Source organism: Rousettus aegyptiacus, unplaced genomic scaffold (genome assembly GCF_014176215.1).
Source record: "Rousettus aegyptiacus isolate mRouAeg1 unplaced genomic scaffold, mRouAeg1.p scaffold_m13_p_14, whole genome shotgun sequence".
Classification (NCBI taxonomy): domain Eukaryota; kingdom Metazoa; phylum Chordata; class Mammalia; order Chiroptera; family Pteropodidae; genus Rousettus; species Rousettus aegyptiacus.
This window is the reverse complement of record NW_023416289.1, coordinates 45,240,962-45,264,252: the sequence shown is the minus strand read 5'-3', so window position 1 is coordinate 45,264,252 and position 23,291 is coordinate 45,240,962. Positions and strand designations below refer to the sequence as shown.

General features: G+C 58.5%; 2 protein-coding genes and 1 non-coding gene across 5 annotated transcripts; 2 read left to right on the top strand and 1 right to left on the bottom strand.

The window, feature by feature from the left end:
* The first annotated feature begins 5,832 nt into the window (after nt 1-5,832).
* Nucleotides 5,833-12,874, top strand: KDELR1 (KDEL endoplasmic reticulum protein retention receptor 1). The gene is made up of 5 exons (XM_016122491.2): nt 5,833-6,121; nt 6,765-6,865; nt 7,037-7,195; nt 10,631-10,883; nt 12,129-12,874. Exons 1-5 carry the CDS (start codon nt 6,031-6,033, stop codon nt 12,161-12,163), a joined length of 639 nt encoding a protein of 212 aa, XP_015977977.1. The 5' UTR covers nt 5,833-6,030; the 3' UTR covers nt 12,164-12,874.
* LOC118611503 lies at nt 10,178-10,296 on the top strand. Its single transcript, XR_004954482.1, has one exon. It is a non-coding gene; the product is annotated as a 5S ribosomal RNA (ribosomal RNA).
* A 2,540-nt stretch (nt 12,875-15,414) lies between the features above and the next one.
* On the bottom strand, nt 15,415-23,169 carry SYNGR4 (synaptogyrin 4). 3 transcript variants are annotated; one of them, XM_036231762.1, is made up of 5 exons: nt 23,125-23,169; nt 22,079-22,260; nt 17,129-17,366; nt 15,879-16,018; nt 15,415-15,651 (listed from the first exon to the last, which is right to left on the bottom strand). In XM_036231762.1, exons 2-5 carry the CDS (start codon nt 22,169-22,171, stop codon nt 15,418-15,420), a joined length of 705 nt encoding a protein of 234 aa, XP_036087655.1. In that variant the 5' UTR covers nt 22,172-22,260; nt 23,125-23,169; the 3' UTR covers nt 15,415-15,417. The 3 variants fall into 3 exon arrangements, with proteins under 3 accessions (XP_036087655.1, XP_015977978.1, XP_036087654.1); XM_016122492.2 differs by lacking the exon at nt 23,125-23,169 and adding an exon at nt 23,012-23,112 and having other exon boundaries at nt 22,079-22,263; XM_036231761.1 differs by lacking the exon at nt 23,125-23,169 and adding an exon at nt 23,012-23,112.
* Nucleotides 23,170-23,291: the final 122 nt, after the last annotated feature.

Sequence of the window (23,291 nt, the reverse complement as noted above, 5' to 3'; positions counted from 1 at the left end):
AGGGAGAGACACAGAGATAGGGAGGAGAAGGGAAGGTTAGGGTGACAGAGACAAGGAGAGACACAGGGAGAGATAACAGGCAAAGGGAGAGACACAGAGACAGGCGGAGTGGAGACGGGTAATGGGAACAGGGAAGATACAGAAGTAGAGAAAAGAGACAAGGTACCGATGGGGAGGACGAGACAAGACAAATGGGAAACAGATCCACAGAGATGGGATCAGAACAGGAGCAGAAAGAGGAACCCAGGACCCAGGGACATAGAAAAGGAAACACGAACAACAGAGATAGACGGTCAGGGAAAGAGAGTGACAGGGATAAGGAAAGAGATGGAAAGAGAAACAGAAACAGGGACAGAGGGGCTCAGAGTGACGGGGAGACAGAGAGAGAAGACGGAGTGATGGACATAGGGAGGCAGGGAGGGACGCAGAGATAGATGAAGAGAGACGAGAAAGTTCAAGAGAAAGGAAGATGGAAAGAAACCAAGAAGTCGGAGACAGAGACCCCACAGCCACCAAGAGATAAGCGCACATGAGAGATGGAGAACCAGGCAGAATCAGAGATTGAGGGAGGAGGCGGGCAGAGCAGACAGAAAACAGGAAGACAGAAATAGCCAGGCAAGGCAGGGATCAAGACCCCCACCAGGGAGGTGCCCAGCACAGACATGAAAGGGAGGCCGGGAAGGCGAGTGGCAGGAGGGATCAAAAATAAAGGGAAGAAAAAGTGAGGGAAAAAAAGATGAGAAAGGGAAAAGGGGTCAGGTTTGCAGGGGAAGAGAAAGAGAAAAAGAAATTACTGGGGGGGGCATCCTAAGGAGAGAAAATATCCCCGTGACCTCACCCCTCACCCCCAACACAACCCCCAGCCCATTTTCGTGTCCTCACTCCTGTCCCTGTTCCTCGGTTTTTAGTGAGAGAGAGTCACGGCCCAGGCTGGGCTGCAGGGTTGGGGGACACAGCTGTGGAGAGCTGGGGGACAGGGGTCCCTGGCTCCCAGCCCAGAGTAATTTAGTAAATTAGAGGAAATACAGCATCTCTTCCTGTGTCCCCTGTTGAATACTAGCTAGCTGCCCGGGGTGGTCGGGCCAGGAGCCCAGACTCCTGGTTCCTGGGTCTGGGGGAGGAGGGCACTGGGGGCCTGGATTCCTGGTTCCCAGAAGGATTACAGTCTGTACTAGGGGCTCCATGAAGGAGTGAGGGTCCAGACAGGGCAGGGTTCTCTCCTAGCTGTCAATCAGGCTCCTGTCCGGTTGCCATGGTAGCAAAGGCCTGTCTCCCCCACTGACAACCAGAGTGGGGGAAAGGCCCACACCCTGCCCAGAGGCCTAGCCCTCCCACCCCACCCACCTTCCCAGGGATGCTGGGCCACTGTCTCCTCAGGAATGGGGGTGGGGGCCCTGGCATGCCTCTCCCTCTCAAATCCTGGCTTCCATGCCCCTCCTCTCCTCTGCCCTTCCCCAAGCAGCTGGCTCAATCAGCGCTCAGAATAGCCCCCCCGCTCTGCCCCAAAATAACCCACAGCTGTGGCCTGGCCCCTGCGGGGTTAACTCTCATTTTCCACCCTTCCTGGTGGCTGCTCACCCCTCAGCCTCTCTCAGACCCGCCCACCTGGCCCCAGCCCTTGGGGACCCCAGAATCCCGCTCCCTGCTGACGCCCAGGAGGGCAGCTCCATCCCCACCCATCTGGGAGGTTTAGACACCCAGTCTTCTCCTGTGAGGGACTCAAGGGGCAGCGTCCCACCCTTCGGAGACTGATAAGTGGCACCCAAGGCCTCGGGAGGACTCTGGAGGCCCGATCCCCAGGACCTGCCCCCTCAGGGAGCACACTGTCCAGCACCTCAGTCTCCACCTCCTCACGGGTCTCAGGCCCCACTTCCAACCCTGTGGGACCACAGAGTCCCTGTCTCCTGCCCCACCAGCGACTCAGGAGACTGAGCCCCAGCTCCTGCTCCCTCAGATGCAGAAGCCCTGCCCTTAAACTTCTCCCGTAGACTGAGAAGTCCTGGCTCTCGGCCTCCACCCCCCCAGGACCCAGGTGGCCCAGCCCCCTCCTGCCTCCAGACTCAGGAATCCAGGCGCCCAGCCTCCTCTGTGCCCAGGAGCCAGAAGTCCAGGCCAGCAGCCCTCTCTTCTCTTAAGGACCCCCTTTTGTCTCAAACCCCATCAGTCCCAACACCCCAGGCACCCCCATCCCCAGTTCCAGTCTCCCCAGTTGCCCGGCCCTGGTCCCGTACACAGCACAGTCTGTCCCCCCAGCCGAGGGGAAGGAGGGTGCCAGAGATTCCTGGGGTGTCCCTGTCTCCATCGCTCCCCCCAGTCCCTCACAGAGGAGATGGGAGGCCACTTCGATCAACAGCCCGCCCCCCCTCGCATCGTGCTGCAGACGGTGTCCCGGCCCCCCCACCTCCAACGGCGTTCTCTCCCCACCCTAATCTCAGTGCTCGGAAGAGGCTGGAAGGGTACTCCAGAACCTTGAATAAGGGTGGCAGCTTGGGGCGAGGGGTGCCAGGGGCCTGGATGCCCTCAAGGTCCTTGGCAGGAGTATTAATAGCAGACTCATAGCTCTGAGGAGGGAGGGGAGAGGGAGAGGAGAGAGGCAGAGGGCCGGGCCGGTGAAGGGGGGCACTGATGTGTGTGTGGGGGGGGGGGTGCGGAGGCAAGGTGAGATGGAGAGGTGGGGGGCTAGCCATATGGGGTGTCAGGTATGTGGAGCTGGGGAGAGGGAGCAAAGTGTCAGAGAAATGGGGGTTGGGAGGGAGGGGGTTCGGAGGTCTGAGGTGTAGAGACCCAGGAAAAGGGGCTCAAAGAGGGAGAAAGAGGGGGCGGAGGAAAGTCCCCAAGAGACAAGGAAGCGGGGAGGACAAAGCCCCCCCTGCTCGCCATTCAAACCCCCCTTCCCCGAGGCCCGTGACCAACTTTCCCTGTCCTAGATCTGGGGGTCCACGTCCCCACCCCCGCCTCTGCATCCCCCAGCCCGGCCTTACCTTCTCATGACCCTGTTCTGGGTGGGAGATTGCAGGGGTGCTAGGACTGGAACCCGGAGTCCAGCGACCCAGAGCTTCGGCAGAGGGCTCAGGGAGCCGCTCGGGGGCCAGGCCCTGGGGCGGCGGCAGCGGCGGCGGGGACCTCCCGCCCGTCTCAGGCTCCGGCCGTCCCTCGTCTTCTTCGGTCCGTCCTGCCCTGTCCGTCCCCCAAGGTTGCGGCCACCCCGGGCTAGGCGAGGACGCGGCTACACATGTTGCGCTGGAAGTTGGGCCCCGGACATTGCGGAGGCTGTCGGGGTGTCCTCTCAGCGCCCCGACCCCTTGGGGATGTCCCCTCCGCCCACCCGGGGTGCCCCCCTCCGCCGCCTCAGCCCCGACTCCTCCCCCCGTCCATGTGTCCGGTCTCGCCTCTCCCCAGCTCACTCGCACCCCCCCTTTGTGCCCTCGGCGCCCCCCCCCTCCCAGCGTCTGTGTCTGTCTGTCTGTCTGGGTCACCTCTGAAGCCAGTGGCGGGTGCGTGTGTTTGCGGGAGGGGCTGGAGACGGCCTGTCTGGGAACTGGTTGCCCCTTCCTCGCTTGGCCACCCCCCAGACACCCCCCAGGCGCCCCCACTTACAAGCACAGGCAGAAACACGCACACACACGCACACGCACACACGCACACCCTCACTACCCTGGGATTCCCCTCGACACCCCAGGGAAACACACGCACACACACACGCACATGGGGGTCCGATGGGGGCCGGGCTGCCTCTGCTGTCAGGGGCTGAGCGGACAGACAGGAGGACACAAGCAGCCGGGGGAGCCAGACGCCTGGTCGGGAGGCACAGAGCCCAGGTACACACCATCCATTCGGGTTCGGGGGTTCGGGGAGGAAGCTGGGGGGCCCACGACACCCAGGCAGGCGGCTCAGGGTCGGTACAGCCAGACCCTCCCTCCTCCCTTCCCTCGCGGCCGCCGCAGCCCTGACAGACACACCCCCCCCTCCGCCAGCCCCGACCCCACACACCGGGACCCGCCAGATCCTCACCGGGCAGATGGCGGACGCACGAGAGATCCCTGGGGGCCGCGCGGACCCACCCGGGCTGACACCCCCCCACCCCAGCCGGGCACCGGTGGCGGAGGGAGGATGCGGGCGGAGGGTGGCGGCTTGGAGGAGCCGGAGCGGGAGGGACTCGCCCGCTCGCTCTGTTCTCGCACACACACACTCACTCGGGATGCGATTAACATTCAGTCCCCGTCCGCCCCTGCCGGGAGACCCGCAGCCCCCCTCTTGGCCTCCCTGGGGACCCCTCCTCCTGCCAAGGTTGGGGGAAGGGGCGGGCCCCCACCCCGGCCCCTAGCCTCAGCCTTCCTCCTCCTGGGACAAGAGAGTGAGGGGCTGCAAATAAAAAGGGAGGAGTGGGGGGACAGGTAGGGACTCAGAATCGGGCATCGAGATATTACCTTCAGACTTGGGGACCTGGGCACCCGGACTTCAGGGCCCGGACCGCAGCCGCCCCCTGCCCCCTCCCCACATTGCGGCTTCAGAAGCAGGAGGCCATTCCCGGACATGCTGGCACCCAGCTCTTGGCTTCTGATGCTCCAAGCCTGCAAACTGGGTCCACCATGAAGCCGCCGGGAGTCCAGGCCCCCAGCCCCCTCATCGCTCAGACCCCGGTCGCCTGGCGGCTGGTGCCCTCCTCCCACAGACCGGAAGTCCAGGACCCTGGCTCCCTTCTCACTGGCACCCAGTCACCCAGGCCCCCACTTCCAGGCCTCTGTCCCTGTTAGATACTCAGACAACCTGAACCCCCAGCACAAACCACCCTCGGGGGGCCACAAGTCTGAGGCTCCTGGATGTCACCCTCAGACACCCAAAGCATCCAGTCCTCTGAGGAAACCACACCGTCATTCCCCTTCTTTTATTGAGGGGCCCTGGCCTCCATCACCTGCGGGCACTCAAATACCCAGAAGGAAAGCAGCACCTGCTCTGGACTAGATACTGCCTGGTCCTGGCAGGGGCCCTTGAGGCCACTGCCCAGCTCCCACCCCCCACCCTCCAATCCCTTGCTGGAGAGGCTGGGCCCAGCACTCTACAGTATTGGGGTGGAGTGTGCACAGGACGCCTGGGCTCCTGAGGGCAGAGGCCAGGAGTGGCGTGTTTGTGTGTGTGCGTGTGTGTGTGTGTGCACGCGCGTGTGAGGGGCAGTTGTGTAGTGGGCTGCAGACTTCAGGGTCTGGGAGAGTGGGGACAAAGGCTTTCATTCCCGAAAAAGAAGGCTGGGGCCTGGATTTGTGGGTCCCAGACGGAGCAAGGGATTGTGCACCTGGATTCCTGGATTTAGGGTGATAGAGACACAAGATGGTTGAGGTGTGACTGTGAGAAAGGAGGGCTAAGGGCCTGGACTCCTGGGTTCTGGGAGGGGGTGAGGCTGGGGGCCTGGACTCCTGGGTGTGAGGGAGGAGGGCTGGGGTCCCAGATCCCTGGGGTCTCGGGGATGAATGTGCTGGAGTCTGGAACTCCCGGGTTTGGGGGAGGCGCTGGGTGCTGCTTTCTTTTGTTTTGGGTGCATTAGAGCTGGAGGCCCACAACAAACCAGCCCTTGGGTCCCTGTCTAAGAATTCTGAAGCTCAGCGGCCAGCCTCCCGAATGGCTATCAAGGGCAGAGGCTGGGTACAGACGGCCTCGGGGATCAGGTGCCGGGTTTAGGAGTTTCAGATCCCAGAGAACCCGCAGATTCCTAGGAGGCGGCCTTTGGGGTGCGCGACTCTGCAGGCCCTCAGGCGCGGGCTAGGGGGCGCCGTGGAGCTGCCGCTAGGCCCTCGGGGGGCGGAGCCTCGCCTCCCGGACTCCTCCCCCTCCCGCCCTCCTCCCTCCTTCTCAGCTCCTGCTCGGCCATCAGCTCCCGCCGCGGCTCCCCTCCCGGAGACCCCTCCCAGGAGCGGAGCCCACCCGAGGGCCCCTCTCCCACCTCCAGCCTAGCTGCCCATCCAGAACAGCAGCCCCGGGGGGCAGCCCCCCGCCAGCCTGCCTCCCTCCAGTCCTTGCAGACGCCCCCCCCGCGCCATGAATCTCTTCCGATTCCTGGGAGACCTCTCCCACCTCCTAGCCATCATCTTGCTATTGCTCAAAATCTGGAAGTCCCGCTCGTGTGCCGGTGAGACGCCCACGGGCGCGGAGGAGGGGTGGTGTGGGGCACATCCAGGACTCGGGGTTTGGAGGCACTAGGGGGATGAGTCCCTCCCCCTACCGCTTGCTGGGGATCCCCCTTCCAGGTCCGGGGTCACCCGGGGGTCAGTTCCCTTCGCCAGACTGGGGGTGCATACAGTTTGGTGTGGGGGGCTCCAGGCACCCAATTCAGCCTCCCCCGGCCCCTCTCTGGGTGCTCGGACACAAGCAGGGAGCGGCGGCAGGCGGGGAGGTGGCTGGGAATTGGTGACGTGGACCGTGGAGGCCAGGAAGAGAGCGGGAGGGAGGCGACCGGTTCTGGAGGTGCTGAGGTCAAGTGAGGTCCTTCCGACGCCCCACTTGGAGTCTGGACTTGTGAGGACCCCGCGGGGACTGGAGGGTGGCCATGAGGCCTAGCCTGGGACGGAGCCTCGGGCTGGAGTAGTTCTGGGGCCGGACCGCCCCCTAGCTGTGGGCCGTGGGAAAGGACCCTGCTCGGGCCGGTCGGGCTGGGGAGGCCTCCAGGGACCGCTGCCCTCCAGAGCTGCCTGCAGTCTGGTCCAGGGCGCCGGGCCTTGGTCTCTCCTCTGTTCAGCCGGCCCCCAGACTCCCCCACTCTCTCCCGACCACAGGGATTTCAGGCAAGAGCCAGGTCCTGTTCGCTGTGGTGTTCACCGCCCGCTACCTGGACCTTTTCACCAACTACATCTCACTGTACAACACGTGCATGAAGGTAAGGGCTGTTGGGTGCTCCTGAGGGAGGAGCCAGGCCTGGGATCAAGGGCCCCAGCCTTCCAGGTCTGACCGAGCAGGGCTGGGGCTCCAGACTCCTAGGACTGAGCCCACCTGGGGAATAGGCCCAGTGCCAGAGCTGAAGCCCCCTCTTCATCATCCCCCTCCGCAGGTGGTCTACATCGCCTGCTCCTTCACCACAGTCTGGATGATTTACAGCAAGTTCAAAGCCACTTACGACGGGAACCACGACACATTCCGCGTGGAGTTTCTTGTTGTTCCCACAGCCATCTTGGCATTCTTGGTCAACCATGATTTTACCCCTCTGGAGGTAGGCTTTCTGGTAGGGTCCCTGGTACGGGGGTGGGGGGGTGGAGGGTGGGCCGTGGAGGGTGGGCCGTTGACAGTGGACTCTTGAAGGCTTCCTTGTGCAACATTTGCTCAGACGTCCTTCCTGTAGTACGTAAAATTCCGCCCTCACTACATGCCAGATGCTGCTCTAAGTATCTCGTACACGGACTTGTGCTTTTCACAGCAGCCGCGTTTTATTGACGAGGAAGCCGAGTCCTGGGGCGTCTCAATGGCTCATCTGAGGTCACTGGCCTAGTGAACAGCCCAGTGATTGGGAACAGGGGCTCTGGAGCCAGATTGGAATCCCAGATCCGCTACATTCTATTAGGATGAACTTGGGCATGTGACTTGACCTCTGTGTGTCTCAATGTACCCACTTGTAAAATCGAGACCGGGTCGTGGTGAGAATTTAATGAGATCAGATTGTGGTTAGACACATAGACCATAGAACCAGAGAGCAGGGATTTGAAGCCCACTCAGCTACTGTGAGATTTTGGGTAAGTCTGTTTCTTTGTGCCTCAGTTTCCTTGCCTGTAAAATGAGGATACTCAATTCCTACTTCAGAGGCTTCTAATGAGAGGTTAATATTGGTAAAACACAGTGTCTGGCACAAGATAGGAAGAGCTATGCCGATGTTCGTTCACACCAAGTGCTGATACTTTTATTCCTAAACGTTAGCCGTCATGGTTTGTATTCTGTGGCATTTTGGTGGCACGTGGGCCAATTCCTAGGAGGAATTTTGGGAGGGCCTGTGGTAAGTCTTCACTCCGCTGGCTCCTGGAGCCTGGCAGGAGTCAGATTCAGAGCAGACCCTCCTCACCCAGGCCCACTCCTGCTTTGCAAAAAGGCTGATGTTCTCAACAGAAGCCACAATTCAGGATTTTTCCTGTAAGATCTTGTTTAGAATCTTGGCCATGGAGTCAACATATATTTCTGAAAAGCACCCTACCAGCCAGACAGATCTGACAGAGGGTGACTTTGGCCCATGACTCCCAGAAACGTCAGAGTAAGGCTGCACCGTGCTGCGGCGGGAACCCCGAGCATGGCTCCAGGCTCTGGACTTTGCACACATGTCGTCACCACATTGCCTGGAGCACTCACCCACGCTGGGCCCATTTTGCAGATGGGGAAGCTGAGACTAGGGACAGCTGTGGGGCTTGCTCCAGGTGGAAGACGCCACACCAGAACCCAGGCCTACTTTTTCGGTTCCCTCATTTAGAAGGAGGAAGTCACTTGTGCAAAGTATTGGCACTGACTGTGTCTGGCTCCATGCTGGTCATTCTAAATACGCCATCGTCCTGTCCGATCCCTCTGCCACCTGGGGAAGCAGGCATCCTTATCTCCACATCTCAGAGGACTAAAGCGAGGCTCAGAGGGCAGAGCTCGCAGGATTTGGATGCAGGTCTGCCTGCTTCAAAGTCCATGCTGTTAGTTGGTGCATGCTCAACAAATTTTTTAGTCATAAAAGGAAACTATTCTTTAAACATTCAGATGTCATGAATAGATAAGATCAATGTGATGAAAACATGACTTCTCATCTCCCCTTATGTCACGATTCTATTCCCAAGGGTGACCCCAGGGCTAACAGGTGGGTGTGCCTCAATTTAATGGGTATCTTTCCCGAGAACCCCCACTAACCCGACTTGTTAGGAGCCTTGCTGGAGGATTCTGGGAGATTATGGGAGCAAATTCTGGAGTTAGCTGTCTGGGTAGGAATCTGTTTCGACCGCATTTTAGCTGTGTGACCTTGGGCCTTAGTCTCCTCGTCTGTATAATGGGGATAAGGATAGGGCTTACCTCCTGGGGTGAAGGCAGTAGCCAGTTAAAACCTGTGAGGTACCCAGAGCAGTGCTCGGGATATTGTAAGTGCTACGTGAGTGTGCATGGTTCTGAATATGCCCTGACGTCCCCCACTTTCTCCCACAAACCGAAATACCCGAGGGAGAGACGAGGGAAAGACATATTGGCCGCCTGGCCGTGTTCCCTGAGGGAGGTGTCAGTGGGTTTGCAGATCACGAGTCACCCCAGGTGTGACTTTCAGGTTGCTGAGGACTGAAAGGGGCTGACAGATGTCTGCAGTCCCTTCTCCCCCCTCCCGTGGTGCCCTGTCCTGCTCACTAGTGATGACTGTCACTGGTCCTTAAATGTTGGTCTATGACAAGTATATGAGGAGATCGCTTCCATTCGTTCATTCAGGCATCAGATATGTGCCAGGCATCGTGCCAGGTGCTGGGGTCACGGGGTGAATAAGACGTAGGATCCTGAGACTCATGGCTCACATTCTGGTGAGAGCTGCCAGAATGGAGACTAGACGGGGCGATGTGACGTTCCTGGGGGGAGGACGACTGGGGAGGACGATCGAGGGGAGGCCTCTTAGGAGCCGACTGATGAGCTGAGGCTGGAAGGAGGCAGAAGAGGCAGAATGCGACACTCTAGGGGAAGAGCTGAGGGAACAGCAAGTGCAAAGACCCTGGAGCAGTTGGAACCTGGAATGTTGGAGGACCAGACAGAGGACCTGGCTGCAGCCCAAAGAGCTGCGGGAGGGAACAGGGGATGAGGGCGGACTGAGGTTAGACTTGGTTTTTATTTTGGTTGCGATAAGAAGTAGCCACTGGAGGGTTTTAAGCCAGGGAGTAACAAAGTCTGGTTTATGTCTGTGAAGACTACACACTGAATGTCACCTCCCCAGGGGCAGGAAAACTATGGGCAGGAATACCGTCTCCATTTTAGAGACAAGTGGTGGCTTGGAAGATCTAGAAGGGAAGTCTCCGAGCCCAGATTCCAGCCAGGTCTGCCTTTTGGGGAAGCATAATTGCCAAACGCTCACGAGCACCGACTCGGTCCTGGTTTTGAATCCGAGCTCTGCCACTCACCAGCCGCATGGTCTTGGGCAAGTCTCTTTCCCTCTCTGGGCCTCGGTCTCCTCCTCTGTGCAATGGGGATGCTAATGAAAGAACCTTCTGTCTACAGCCATGCCGCCCTGACCATGCCCGATCTCGTCTGATCTCGGAAGCTAAGCAGGGTCGGGCCTGGTTAGTACTTGGATGGGAGACCACCTAGGAAAACCGGGTGCTGTAGGCATAAAAAATAAAAAAAAAAAATATAAGGAGTTGTAAGCTGAGACAAGGTCCTTGCAATCTTTGAGGTCAACCACCAAGGGTTGCGTTGCCTAAAAGAATAAAATAAAATAAATAAAAATAATAATACCACCTCCCCCAGGGGGGCGCTGTGAGGATTAAGTTAGAACACATGTGTGGTGCGCAGAGCGTGTCTGGCACACAGGTGATACCAGCAGGCGGCACTGTCTCGTTCTTACTGTGTGCGTGCGCCTGTCACCGCAGTCTGCCTTCTCTCCCACCCCATCCCCTCCCGCCTCATTCTGCCTTCTGTCTCCCACTCCCCGGGCTCCCCACAGATCCTCTGGACCTTCTCCATCTACCTGGAGTCCGTGGCCATCCTGCCGCAGCTCTTCATGGTGAGCAAGACGGGCGAGGCGGAGACCATCACCAGCCACTACCTGTTCGCGCTGGGCGTCTACCGCACGCTCTATCTCTTCAACTGGATCTGGCGCTACCATTTTGAGGGCTTCTTTGACCTCATCGCCATCGTGGCCGGCCTGGTGCAGACGGTCCTCTACTGCGATTTCTTCTACCTCTACATCACCAAAGGTAGCTGCACGGGGGTGCCGGCCGGAAAGGGCCCCGCTCCCTCCCTGGCTCTTCTCCCAGATCCCAGGGTCCTGGGCCCACCTCCCTGCTAGGAGTTCAGCTCTCCAGCCCCGGCCTCCCTAGGGACCAAAAAGTCGCTCTCCTCGGCCCCAGGTCTCTGAGGGAAGGGAATGAGGGGGCCGCCTTCCTGCAGAGTGGTCCTTCCTCCCTGGACCACACAGAGACCAGACGTCCCTCTCCCCAGCTCCCGGGTATGTGCGGGAGGAGACAGGACAAAGAGAAGGGCAGGGGTGGCCTCTGGCGTCTCCTCCCTTGGAATCTGTCCTAAGCCCTCCCCTGCCTGTGGTTCTAGATCCAGTTTCAGTCTCAAACCCATAAAATTCTGGAATTCCCACCTTCCAGCCCCAGCAGCGCTTAGAAAAGGGGAGGCCTCCCCCGTGCTCCTTGGTCTTTGTCTTCACCCTCATGGACTTAGGCCCACCCAGATTCATTCATTCATTCATTCATTCAACCAACCACACATTTACTGAGCACATTCTACGTCCCAAGTCAGGCAGGGCTGGGCTCTGGTGACGACGCTACAGAGAGAGAAAAATGGCCGAGGCCCTCCCTTCCCCTTGTAATTCTGGCGGGGAAGATGGTGAATGAACAAGTGAAGAGCGATGAGTGGGAGCAGTGAGGAGGGCGGTGGCAGAAGGAACCAGGGATGTGTTGGGGAGTAGCCGTGGATGACAAAGGGGCTCCTTTACATGGGTCGGGGGTGTCCTGGGAGACCCTTGCAGGAGACAATGACTAAAGCAGGGGCCTGAGAAGTCAGAGAGGGTCAGTGAGGAGGACAGAGGAGAGTGGGGGGACAGAGGCCTAGAAGCCGCCATGGCCCCTCGAGACAAAGGTTGGGAGGGCGGGGGCGGGTGGGCTTCCCTGGCCAGCCTCGCCAGACCCTCTGACCCCAGCTTCCTCCAGGATCCCAGGTATCCAGCCCAAGAGTCCCTCGAGGGTGGGAGAGGAGTAGCCAGCACCTGAAGAAATGGGGTGTCCTCTCACCTCATTGCTCAGCCCCTAGGATGCAACTAGGGTCTCCCACTCTGCCCCTCTGTAATTCAGGCCGATCCCCTCAGTTTGCAAGCCAGTGTCCCGGGGCCGGCCCTCCTCACAGCTCTGTCCAGGCCTCTGCTCTGGGTGTGGGGGGGCGTCCCTTCCACCAGGGGCCCCGTGATGACGCCCGCCCCCTTTCTCTCCTCACAGTCCTGAAGGGGAAGAAGCTGAGTTTGCCGGCGTAGCCCTGGTCCTCACCAGCCCTCTGTTCGGTGGCAGTGAGGGGCAGAGGAAGGCGACGAAAGACAAGGGCCTTCCTGTCCAGGGGTGACTTTTTTAAGAACCAACCTCTCCCCACTCCCCGTCCCCCTCCTGCGGGTTTCAGAGGGTGGTGGAGGACCCAAGACTTGGGGAGCTCAGGATCTGGGCTGTTTGTAGTTTTTTTTTGCTTTTTAGAGAAGAAAAAAAAAAATCTTTCCACTATTTAGTTTTTGATTCTGATGACTCTTTTCTCGTCTACTCTCTGGCCCCGATTTTTATAAACTGTTTCAAGGGTCCTGTGTGGGAAGGTGAGGGTGTAGCGTTGGAGATCTGTTCTCAGCTCCCTTCCAGATCCGACGGCCCAGCTCACTGTTGCCAAACACTAAATTTGCTACACCCGCCTTCCAGCCCCCCACCCCCGACTGCCATGAACACAGCCCTCCCCCCACAAACTTGTGGATCGGTGAGAGGGAGGAGGGGAGGGAAGGCCTCCCCTGATTTTTCATAATTTTTTCCCAGAGTTTGGGGTTTTTTAGTCTTGTCCTCATTTTGGGGGCAATTTAAGCAGGGTGAAGGGCTGGGCATGGGAAGGGGGCTGGCCCGAGGGTGACCCTGACTCTGCTGCCATGTTTTTGTACAGAATTGATGGTTAATTCTTTGTTCTCTTGAAATAAACCGGAGAAAATGACACCTCTCTTTTCGCTCCTCCTCGCCCTCTCTCTGGCGTTTGTGGGGTACCGCCCTGGCCCCTCTCTCTTGCTTCTGCTTTGTCCCATTGACTGTCCGCAGGCGACTGAGGCCTGGGAGGAGCAGGAAGATGAGAAACTGGGTCCCCCGAGACTGTGACCTGCACCCTGACTCTTCATGGCTCCACCGGGGAAGACACTTTGGAGGAAAAAAAATCTCAAAGATTCTCCTATCTTGGCACATAATTTCCCTGACTTTTTCTCCAAATCTCAGGGTTGCAGACAGCCTTCAGAGGTCACCAATGGGCGGCCCCCATCCCACCCTCGTCTGAGCTATTATGTTTGCCTAAAAAAAAAAAGAATCAGTTGCCAGTCTTTAAAAACCAGAGTTTCGCATTAAAATCTGAATTTCTGGCTTCTCTTGAAAAAAAAAATCCGTCAGTCTCACAATGCCGAGGCCTTGTTTCTGGGTGGCAGCAGATGGCCGGGGCTGAATGGATGGGATGCGAGCTTTTCTGTCAGTCCCTGCGCCTTGGCTGAGGGCTTGTCATCATTTATTATCGGGCTGACACGGTCGTTTTTTTGTTTTTGCTTGGCGGAGTTAAAAGGAAAGGGATGTTTTCCTAGTCTCCTCTAGATTGACTTCATACCCGGCTTGCTTCCTTCTCTGAGTTACCTGCCTGGCCCTTGTCAGCTCTGGGGGTTTGGCCCCCGGCTTTCATCAGACTCCCCAGATGTTCGCTGAGACCTTTCTTCGCTGCCCCCAGTTCTCCCGCAGGACGGCTGTAGAAACTTCCGGGGGCAGGTAGCTGGCGTTTCCCATGCATTTCATAAGTGCCAGACAGTGTGGGTTTCACAGAGGAGCCCGCTGGGCCTCAGCTCCCCTGTGGGGGGCACCCCGTGAGAGAGGAAGCCGAGGCCCAGGGGGCGAGTGGCAGAGGTGGGGTGAAGCCAGAGCCTGTATGTTTAGCCACTGCTGTTTGTTTTTCTTTCTTTAAAGCCAAGGGACCTGTTTTGAGGAGCGGGGCCCAGAGGCTTGATAGGAAAACGCAGGAATGGTGCTGCTAGGCGGGTTGGCGTGGGGAGGTGGCGCCTTTTGAGTATTTTGAATGCAGCCTGGGTAGCATCCATCTCAGTCTGCTCTTGAGTTTCTAGTTTTCCAGCCAACACAGCTTGGGCCCAGAGAGATAAGTGACAGTCCCGGCTAATCCAGCTAGCAACAGAGCCAGGACTGGAGCTGAGTCCTCCCATTTCCCACATGGCAATGCCGCCTACTCCACTGCGCTGCTGTCACCGCCCTTCCCTCCCCGCTCCCCCCATAGCCATAGAGGCCACACCCTACTTATTTCGTCCCCCCAGAACTGAGCATGTGGCCTGTCACACAGGAGACCGCACGAAGGGACCACGGAATCCGCATCTGACTCTCCCTTTGTCCAGTTTGTAAATGGACGCCAGCCACCGTGCCCCTTGCGTGAGTGTGTTCCATTTGGCCTGCAAAACATTAATATATATATATATATTTTTGTATGTGTTGCCAACTAATTCCACATAAGAAGGATGTTCAGTGTTCTAGAAAAACCGGAAGGTTCTAGAGTTGCACCGTCCAACATAGCCATCAGCTACGTGCGACATTTGCACTTGAAATGTGGTGAGTCCAAACTGAGATGTAGACTCCACCAAGGGTTTTGAGAGCATGGTATGAGAGAATGAAAGTTGCCTAATAATTTTTTATACTGATGACACGTTGAAATGACAATATTTTGGATATGTTGGGTTAAATAAAATATATACAAATTCCACTTGTTTCATATCTTTCCTTAATGTGGCTACTGGACTATTTAAACTTCTCCCTCTGTGGCTCGCACTGTATTTCAATCGGACAGCATGGCTCCAGGGCCCAGGGCCGGCAGGGCTGAGCGGTGGGTGACGTGTGATGGCTGTCCTGTCCCCACCGCTCCCTTAATGGGTGCTTCACCCGCTGGGGTCCCTGATGAGCTCCAGGGCTCTGGAATAAAACCCCTTCACCTTCCCCAAGTCGGCCTTCTAAATATTCGAAGGCTCTCTGACCCCAGCCACTGACTCGCCGTCCCCTTCCTTCAGGGACACCCTGCGCAGCTTGGTTGTGAGCCTTGTGCGCCTTGTCACCGGGATGAGTGAAAGGGCTTGGGTTTCGGCATCAGCTCGGGGGCTGGTCCCAGCATTGGTGGCCCTGGTTCTTAGCATTTCCTTTCCCTGAACTTGAGCTTCCTCGGCTGTCCAGTGGGGTGCCTCATACACCCCTCCATGGCTGGTGTGAGGAGAGAGCAAAGGCCTCGATGTGTCATGAACCAGAAAGACGTGTTGCCTTCCTGTCACCACGATGCTGCCACTGTCACGCTGGTTCCCGGGTGGAGAGTCTGGGACCTGGCATGGACCACCTGCAGAGACCCCTGGGGTGACCTCATAGGACTTCTCCCCAACCTGGGTCACCTGAGGCAGCGGAGAGGAGCGGACATGACCAGGACAGAGGGCTGTTTTCAGAAACCCTTCTTTACTGAGGCGGAGGAGGGTGTCTAGTTGTCGGGCATCATGGCGAGACGGGGCACCTTTGGAGTGGTCAGGTAGGGGGACAGGGCAGAGCTGGTGTAACTCAGGCTGTTGGGGCCGGCAGCGGGCATGTTGATGGGGCTGGCGGCGGAGGGCGGGGAGAGGGTGGTGAGCACCACGCCACCCTCGTCCAGGGAGCGCTTGTATGGGACCGGAGCATCGCTTCGCAGGTCCTGGAGGGCCAGGTAGGCCTGGAATATCTGTGGGCAGAGGAGCGCGAGCTAGAGGCCGGTGTGGGCTGGGCAGGGCAGAGAGCGACCCCCTCACCAGATGAGGACCCCCGCACGATGCCCAGTGTTGGCGCCTGTTTTCCGATTTGCCTGGGAGCCCCACAAGGGGCCTGCGGGGTCCGGGGAGCCAGTGACGGAGAGGGTGACCTGGCCCGCCCACCCTGCCCTGCAGCTGGCCAAGAGGGGCTTATTCTCACCCAGACGAAGATGGAGAAGAAAGAGAAGGTGATGGCGGCCTTGGCGCTGCTGCTCCCCAGGAGGAACTGTTTGGGCGATGAATGCTGCCACTGGTTGGTCAGGAAGCAGAAACCCACGAACCAGACGCCGGCCCAGAGGACTGCGGGCGCAGGGGAGAAGCCGGGGGAGCTGGCTCAGGAAGGGCCACCGAGAGCGAGCACAGAGGGCCAGGCTGGGTCTGCAGTGGCCTCTCCCCACTGCTGGAGTGGAGCCTCCTGTCACACACGGCTACTTACATTTCAATCAGTGAAAATTGAATTAAAAACAAAACAAAAACAAAACGGAGCCCCTGGTCACACCAGCCAGACTTCGAGTGCTCAGTGGCTACATGTGGCCTGTGGTGCCCACACTGGGGAGTGCGGGCACCCGACATCCCTACCCTCCCAGAAAGTTCTCTTGGACAGTGCTGGACTCGACGGCCTTTGAAGGACCCCCCCAGCCCTGGGGTGGGGGTGGGGGAGGGGAGAATAGATGGAGAGGGAGGAGCCCTCGGCCTGAGGAAAAGAAGTGTGCATTTATTTAGCGCTTACTGAGTGTTGCGCTCTACGTAGGGTGCTTGGCTAACGGAGACGGAGGTGGGACTTTGCTCTGAGCCTAGACTCGCCCCTCAGCAGCTGTGCTCCAAGGACAGGAGCTCCTTAGTGCCCATCCCTCCTCTGTGGGTGGGCGCATGTGCAGGGCTTACCTCCTGGGGGGTTCTGAGGGGGAAAGGAAACTGGGAGGTGCCCGGGAAAGGTCCACATTATCCTCATTTCCTCCTCAGAAGGACCTTGCAAGGTGGGGTTTTTCTCCCAGCTCCCAGTGAAGCTGGGGGGCAGCAGGGAGCCCCTCCAGGACACACAGGGCGAGGAGGCACCTCAGCTAAGATTTGGAGCCCAGGTCTGTCTGGCTCAGGGCCCTGAACGCCACCTCCTGCCACCCGGAGGCTTTGCAAGAAATATGCTGTGAATGAGGGAGGCGAATGGGAGGAAAAGGCCAGCCAGAAGGAAGCATCTGGAATTGGCCTGGGGCTTAGAAGAGGTCACCCTTACAGGAGTCTGAAGGAAGAGATAATTCCCCAGGGAGGAACTTGCAAGTGCAGACGCTTTGGGTCACAGGTGGAGGACCGTCAGAGGCCAGCTGGGGGCCAAGAGAGGCGTCCTGGGGCTGGGGGAGCCAGGCAGTACGGGGAGCCGGGCAGGGCGGCTCCGCTGGGGGTGCGGGGACTCACCGGCCAGGATGAAGTCCAGGAGCTGGACCGCGGTCTTGAAGCGGGTGCTGGCGATGCGGCCCTCGTGAGCGTCCAGGGCCAGGAAGCCCAGACAGCTGAGGAAGGCGGGGAGGCCGGCGCCCACGGCGAAGCTGCAGGCCACGTCATTGCCATTGAGGACGCAGTGGAGCTTCGAAGAGTCTGTCTTGTTCTGGAAGCCATCGGTCAGCACGGACGAGAAGACGATGAGTGAGAAGACCTACGGGTGTGGGAGGGATGCCTGGGGCCTGGCGTGGAGCTCGGCGTCTCCCCGAACCCACGAGTCCTGTTGGGTTCCCCACCTGTGGGTGGGGCCCGGCCATGCACCCACGGGGTGGCTCTGGCCCCTCCCTCCCAGCCCAGCCTTTCTGTCACCCCTCACTCATCTTCCCCACCCTAGCTCCGGCCCCCTCTTCTCCCCCTGGGCCTTCGCCCCAGCCTCCTCCCTAGCCTCCCTGCCTCCCGTCTCCGCCTCTCAGCCCATCCTCACCCGGCCCACGCTGCTCACACCTGTCCTTGGCTCCCTGGTGGCCCCAGAACGGAGGCCCAGCCCCTCGGCCTGGCCTTCGAGGCCCCGCATGGTCTATGCTCTCCCCAATCACCCCGCCTCACCCATGCTCTCCTTCCGCCACCCCAAACTGGTACCTGCCACCAAACACAGGTACCAAGATGAAGTGCTCTGCACAATGCTCGGTGCGCACGCGTGCACACACACACACGCTCAGTAAGTACTTGCCATCACGATGCTTCGTCGGCCTCCCAGCTCCTCCCTCTCCCTGCAGCTTCTTCCTCCTCCCTCCCAGCTTGGCTAATTCCATTTGTTTTTTTAAAATAAATTTATGAAATTGTCTAAAAACACGGAGAGGACGGAGAGGATGGAGAGGAACGTAACAAACACCCAGGATGTAACAAACATTAACAGTTGGGTCTTTTTAAACAAACAGAACCTCACTGAGAGGGTAGCCCCCGGCCTCTCGCTGGGCACCTGCGTGCGTCGCACTGCAGCAGTTTTCTGCGGCTAAGCTCATCTTCCACGGCATTCATTCATTCAGCCCCACTGAAGGACTCCCCAGCACTAGCCCGAGTCATCCCCACGGCCAGCTGAGGGCGCGAGCACCAGCGTCAGCCCCATTTTTCACATCATGGAACTGAGGATGTGGTGTCGCCCAAAGTCAGGCGGTCAAGTGGCAGTGCCCGGAGCTGAAGTGAGGTATCTGGCTCTAGCGTCTGCTTTCACCCCCTGCTCCCTGCTCTACGGCCTCCAGCTGGACCAGACACCGCGAAGCCAACGGTTCCTACCAAAGCCAGTCAGGGAAAATCGTCAGCCCGGTTACTAGTCTCAGCCACAGTGCAGCGTGGCCCAGTCCTCGCCAGATGTGAAAGAAACTGGCTTGTGTATGTGTGTGTGTGGGGGGGGTGCTGCAGTGCAGGAGGGGGGGCTTTCTGGACGAGGGGGTGCCTGCAAGGAGTGCCACAGGGTGAGAAAGGCAGGAGGGCAACAGGGAGTCCCAGCAAGGGAGGGGCAGCCCTGGATGTGTGAAGATTCCTTTGGGGCCGCGTGGAGATGGGCTGGAGGGGGCGAGACTGGAGGCTGGGAGGCTTGAGAGGAGGCGGGGGCCGGGGGTCAGGAAGAGAGGTGAGGTTTGAGCAGGAACAGAAGTTGAGGGGCTGGATTCTGGAGGAAGCAGATCGGAACTGCACCTGAAAGATGGAGATTCTCAGAGGAAGGGCGTTCCGGAAGGGTGAAGCACGTGTGGTAACACCAGATGCTGCCGAGTGCGGGTCCTTCGGGGACTGGAATGTCACATGAAGGATCTGGTGTGAGATGGGACTGGAAAAGTGGGCGGCAGCCCGACCCTACAGGCCTGGACAGCCAGACAGAGGGGCCTGGCCTTGCGGGCCGTGCAAAGTGAAATTTCTTACTTGGATTTACTTAGATGCATGGCGGGGTTCTGAGCAGAGGACAGCCGGGGTCATACCTGAGAGTCGCAGCAAATTTCTAGGGTCATGATGGATTGGAGGGGGCAAGACAAGAGGCCAGCAGGTCAGAGAGGGCATTGGTGGGAGGGCCCAGGTAAGCGATACTGAGGCCTGGGCTGAGGTCAGGGCTCTGGGGAATCCAATGACATTTAGGACTTAAAATCAGACTTGGGGATTGATTGATAGGGCAGTGCTGGGGACAGGAGCAAGGGAGTAGGCAAGGGGTAGGGGAATCCATTAGAATTTGAACTCCTGCCAGACAGGGTCCACATGGAACCCTTCTCTCTCCCCGGCACCCAGGTTGGAGCCGAGCAAACGTGCCAAAAGAGTGAATGATCTTGGGCCTTTCTTCTGTGTTCTTGCCTTGCCCTTCAGAGTGGGACGTCAGAGGAAAAGGATTGACCCTAACTCCTCAGTCTCTGTGGGTCCTCCTCTCCCCTTTCTCTTCATTGCCTTCTCTGAATAATGATGATGATGATGATGATGATAACGACTGGCCCCCCACTTCGTCCTGCACATTGGCATTAACTGAGGGTGTTCGCCTCTATTCCGTTTTGGAGCTGCGGAACTGAATCCACTGAAGGGTAGCTGGCGTCTTGCCCAGGTGGTCTGAGGCAAAGCCAGGTCAAGGACAGGCCCATTGATCATTTTTGAGCTCATGTTCATTTTACCTGCATCATCTCCCCGAAGCCTCACACCAGCCCCACGCGTTAGATGCTACTAATTCATTTCTGTTGCACAGCTGATAAATTGAAGCCATTATGGTGGGATGGAAAGAGCCAGACATGGCTGACTCTGCCAGCTGTGTGGCCTTGGGCAAATCACTCACTTCATGGGAACCTCAGTTTCTCAGTTTGCCTTGGCGCTGCGAAGAGAGGGCACAGGCGAGGTTGGAGTGGCGACTTGAAGCCGATGATAGTTGTCATGATTGTCCCAGAGGGGAAGTGTCCTTTCAAGGTCAGTCAGTGGAGGAAGGGGACTGGGATCCGACCCTCCTGACTTCCACGCCAGTGGAAGGGGTCTGTCCACTGACCCTGAAAACCTCGGCCTGTGGGGAGGGGGCCAGCTGGGCCGGAAGGACCCTGGCCCCGGAAGCCTGAGCCCAAACCTCCTTCCATGCCCTCTCTGGCCTGTCCCCAGGGAGGGAGCAAAGATTCATCATTAAGGCGCCAGCTGGCAGGCGGCATTGAGGACAAGCGCACCAGCTGCCCAGAGTCCCCACCGAGGAGCCAGGCCACGGGGAAGGAGGAGCGCTTGGGAGGGAGGGAGGGTGTGGGCGCAGGCAAAGTCTGTGACCGCACAGTCTGGCGTGCTGGTCTGGTCGGTGGCCCTTCCCTCCCCCTTCCCCACGCCGGTCCGCACCAGCTGGGCCTCCTTCTCCCCCACCCACCCTTCCTTCTGGAGCTTTGGGGGCTCACGGGTCCTTCTGACTTGCTCATCAGCTGGGTGACGTCTTTGGCCAAGTCATTCAAACTCTGTGAGTCTCAGTTTCCCCTTGGGTCAACCAGGAGTAACAACGCCCATGTCACAGGGTCATGGTGAGGGGCAGAAGAGCCAGCACCAGCGAGGGACCTTGGACCTCGGATGTGGAACTTGTAATTCCCCTCTTCCCCTGGGTGAGAACAACAGTGGACATGAGTCCCCATCACCCTGGGCTCCCGAAACTATCTCCTTGCTCACAAGTAATGATCCGTCTCAATAATACTTGCTACTTAAGGAAAGCTTGCCACGTGCCACACCCATGCTGATCCGTTTACACACTAACGTGTTTCATTTTCACAACTGTCCTTCCCATGAGCAGAATGTTAGTATCCTCTTCTTCCATATGATAGTACAGAGGTTCGGAGAAATCAAGTCACTTGCTCAAGGTCACACAAACATTGAGTGACCCAGAAGTTATCAAACAAAACAGGGCACTTTTGAGAATGAAAGGCGGTGGTACTGATAATTACATTGGGACTGGCCCAGGCAAACGGAGGAGGATGTCGCCCTATGCAGACAGCGTGTGGCCGAGCCAGGATTCTCAGCCGGGCCTCTTGGAACCTCTGACCACAAGTTCCAGAAGGGGTCGAAAGGAGATATTCTGGGTTAGGACCCTGGGTTCAATCCAGGGCACGCCCAGCTACTGCCATGACCCCGATCGAGTCTCATCATCTCCCTGGGCCTCAGTCTCCAATTCTGTCAAAGGAGAGCAGCGGCGGTAGGACAGCCCTGACTCTCATGTACTGAGTTCCAGAGAGGAGCAGTGATTGGCCCAAGGTCAAACGGCTGAATGAGGATTCGAACCCAGGTGTCTTGCCTCTGGAAATACGGCGATGGTTAAACAAATGCCTGTAAGCTCTCGCGTGACCCGGCGCCTGGCACAGCGATCACCCAACGCCGGGCATCTTAGGCCTACGCTGTATATTCTCTTCCTCCCCCGGGACACTTCCTTCTTCTCCACTGCTCCTCTCCTAGTCCCTCGTCTGGAAAATGAACAGGCTCTGGCACCTCAGAGACCCCAGTTCAAATCCCAGCCCCGCCCCTTACAGTGTGACCTTGGCCAACAGCATCCCCTGCGGAACTTTCTGCCACAACGGAAGTGTTCTAGTACTGCGCTGTCCAACGTGAGAGCCGCCAGCCACATGTGTCCTGTGGCCACCACCTTGGACAGCACAGCCTCACAAAAATAATTTAACTTCTGTGATCCTCGGTTTTCTTATTTCAAAAAATTTCTTATCTCCTCGCACCTACTTTGAAAGGTCGTTTCTTCCCAGGAGAGTAATAAGTGCTCAGAATAGCACTTATTACTAAGGGGAGGAGTTCAGTCAAAGGGGACTTCAGTTATTAGCGCCCTTTTGCTTCGTTTTCCCTGTCTGGCCCCTTCAGCCCCCACTCCCTCTGCACTGTGTCTAAGAGGTGAGACCTGGTTCCGGTCACCCATAGGGCAGTCAGGCCACAGGAAGGCCTCACCCCTGCGAAGATCCGCAGGATCGTTTTAGGCCTCTTCAGAAACTGCACGGCTTCGCTGTCGGCCAGGTCCTGGAGGCTTTCCGGGATGTGCATGGCGGCTGCTCTGCTTCCGGGGCCCCGACGGGCGGGAGCAGGGGGGCTCTGCTGCGGGCCACAGGCTCCAGGCCCACCCTGGAGCTCAGCTGCTGCAAGACAAGGCGGATGGTGGGAGGTTAGGGTCGTTGGTGTAGGGCAAAGGGGCTGCCAGGGGTCCCAGGAGAAGGGAGTGTGGGATAGGGAGGTGCTTGGGGTACCAGGAATGAGGGTGTGTGGTGTGAGGGCTTTGCCAGGGTTCTTAGGAGAATGGACTGCTGGGGGTCCCAGAGGTGGGGGTGCAGTATGAGAGGGATGCTGTGAGTCCCATAAGTTGGGGTGCAGGGTAAGGGGGCTCCTGAGAATTCCAGATGTCAGGGCACTAGGTGAGAGGGCCGCTGGGGGACCCAGAGGGGGAGGTGCCAGGTGAGGTGTCCCAGGAAGGGAGAAGGGGTGGGGTGAAGACTGAGATAGTGGGGTCAGGTCCCTGACACAGGAGCCAGAGGGCCCCTCTGAAGGACAGTGTTCTCCCTGTGAGGAGACACAAGTGGCATTTTCCAGGGACTAGGGGTGCTGGATCAGAACCCCTGGAAGGTCTGAACCAGGGGAATCCCTTTCAGATTTGGGGTGACCCATAATGGAGAACCCCTACATCTCAGGGGAATATTTTGGCTGTCTTCATCATTTGGGGTTATCGCCTTAGAATGAGGGCCTCCCCTTAGAATTCAGCTCCATCTTCGTAAAAGTGTATTTCCTCAAGTTGGGGGCCTGGACCTCGGACGTGTGGGGACATGGGCTCAGAACTGGGCTCTCTCCTCAGAACGCGGAGGCCATGCCCGCTCCCACCCCGCGCTAGACTACCTTCGAGGAATTGGGGTCTTCCCTTTCAGGAAGTGGAATGGGGTGATGGGGCTCGTGGGGGGGCGCTGCCTGACAAAGGGCCACCCCTATTCTGGAGGTCCGGTCTGCGTCACCTGGAAACCCGCTCTTCCTTCCGCCCACCCGCCCCTCCTGCTCCCCCGCGCCCCTTCAGCCTTCTTTTGCTTCCGCTTTTTCCCGCCTTTTCGTCCCTCTACAGCTGATTGGTTGTGCCCAAGCCCCGCCCCTCGTTTTTCCCGCCTACTCGGAGGCGGACGCGGCC

Bases quoted from the DNA above. Each gene is read 5' to 3' on its own strand.
- KDELR1 (XM_016122491.2), top strand. From the start codon at position 6,031: ATGAATCTCTTCCGATTCCTGGGAGACCTCTCCCACCTCCTAGCCATC. The intron at 6,122-6,764 runs GTGAGACGCCCA...TCCCGACCACAG, and splicing joins GAAGTCCCGCTCGTGTGCCG to GGATTTCAGGCAAGAGCCAG. The intron at 10,884-12,128 runs GTAGCTGCACGG...CTCTCCTCACAG, and splicing joins CTACCTCTACATCACCAAAG to TCCTGAAGGGGAAGAAGCTG.
- SYNGR4 (XM_036231762.1), bottom strand. From the start codon at position 22,171: ATGCACATCCCGGAAAGCCTCCAGGACCTGGCCGACAGCGAAGCCGTG. The intron at 16,019-17,128 runs GTGAGTCCCCGC...CTGCGCCCGCAG, and splicing joins CCTGGACTTCATCCTGGCCG to TCCTCTGGGCCGGCGTCTGG. The intron at 15,652-15,878 runs GTGAGAATAAGC...CTCTGCCCACAG, and splicing joins TCTTCTCCATCTTCGTCTGG to ATATTCCAGGCCTACCTGGC.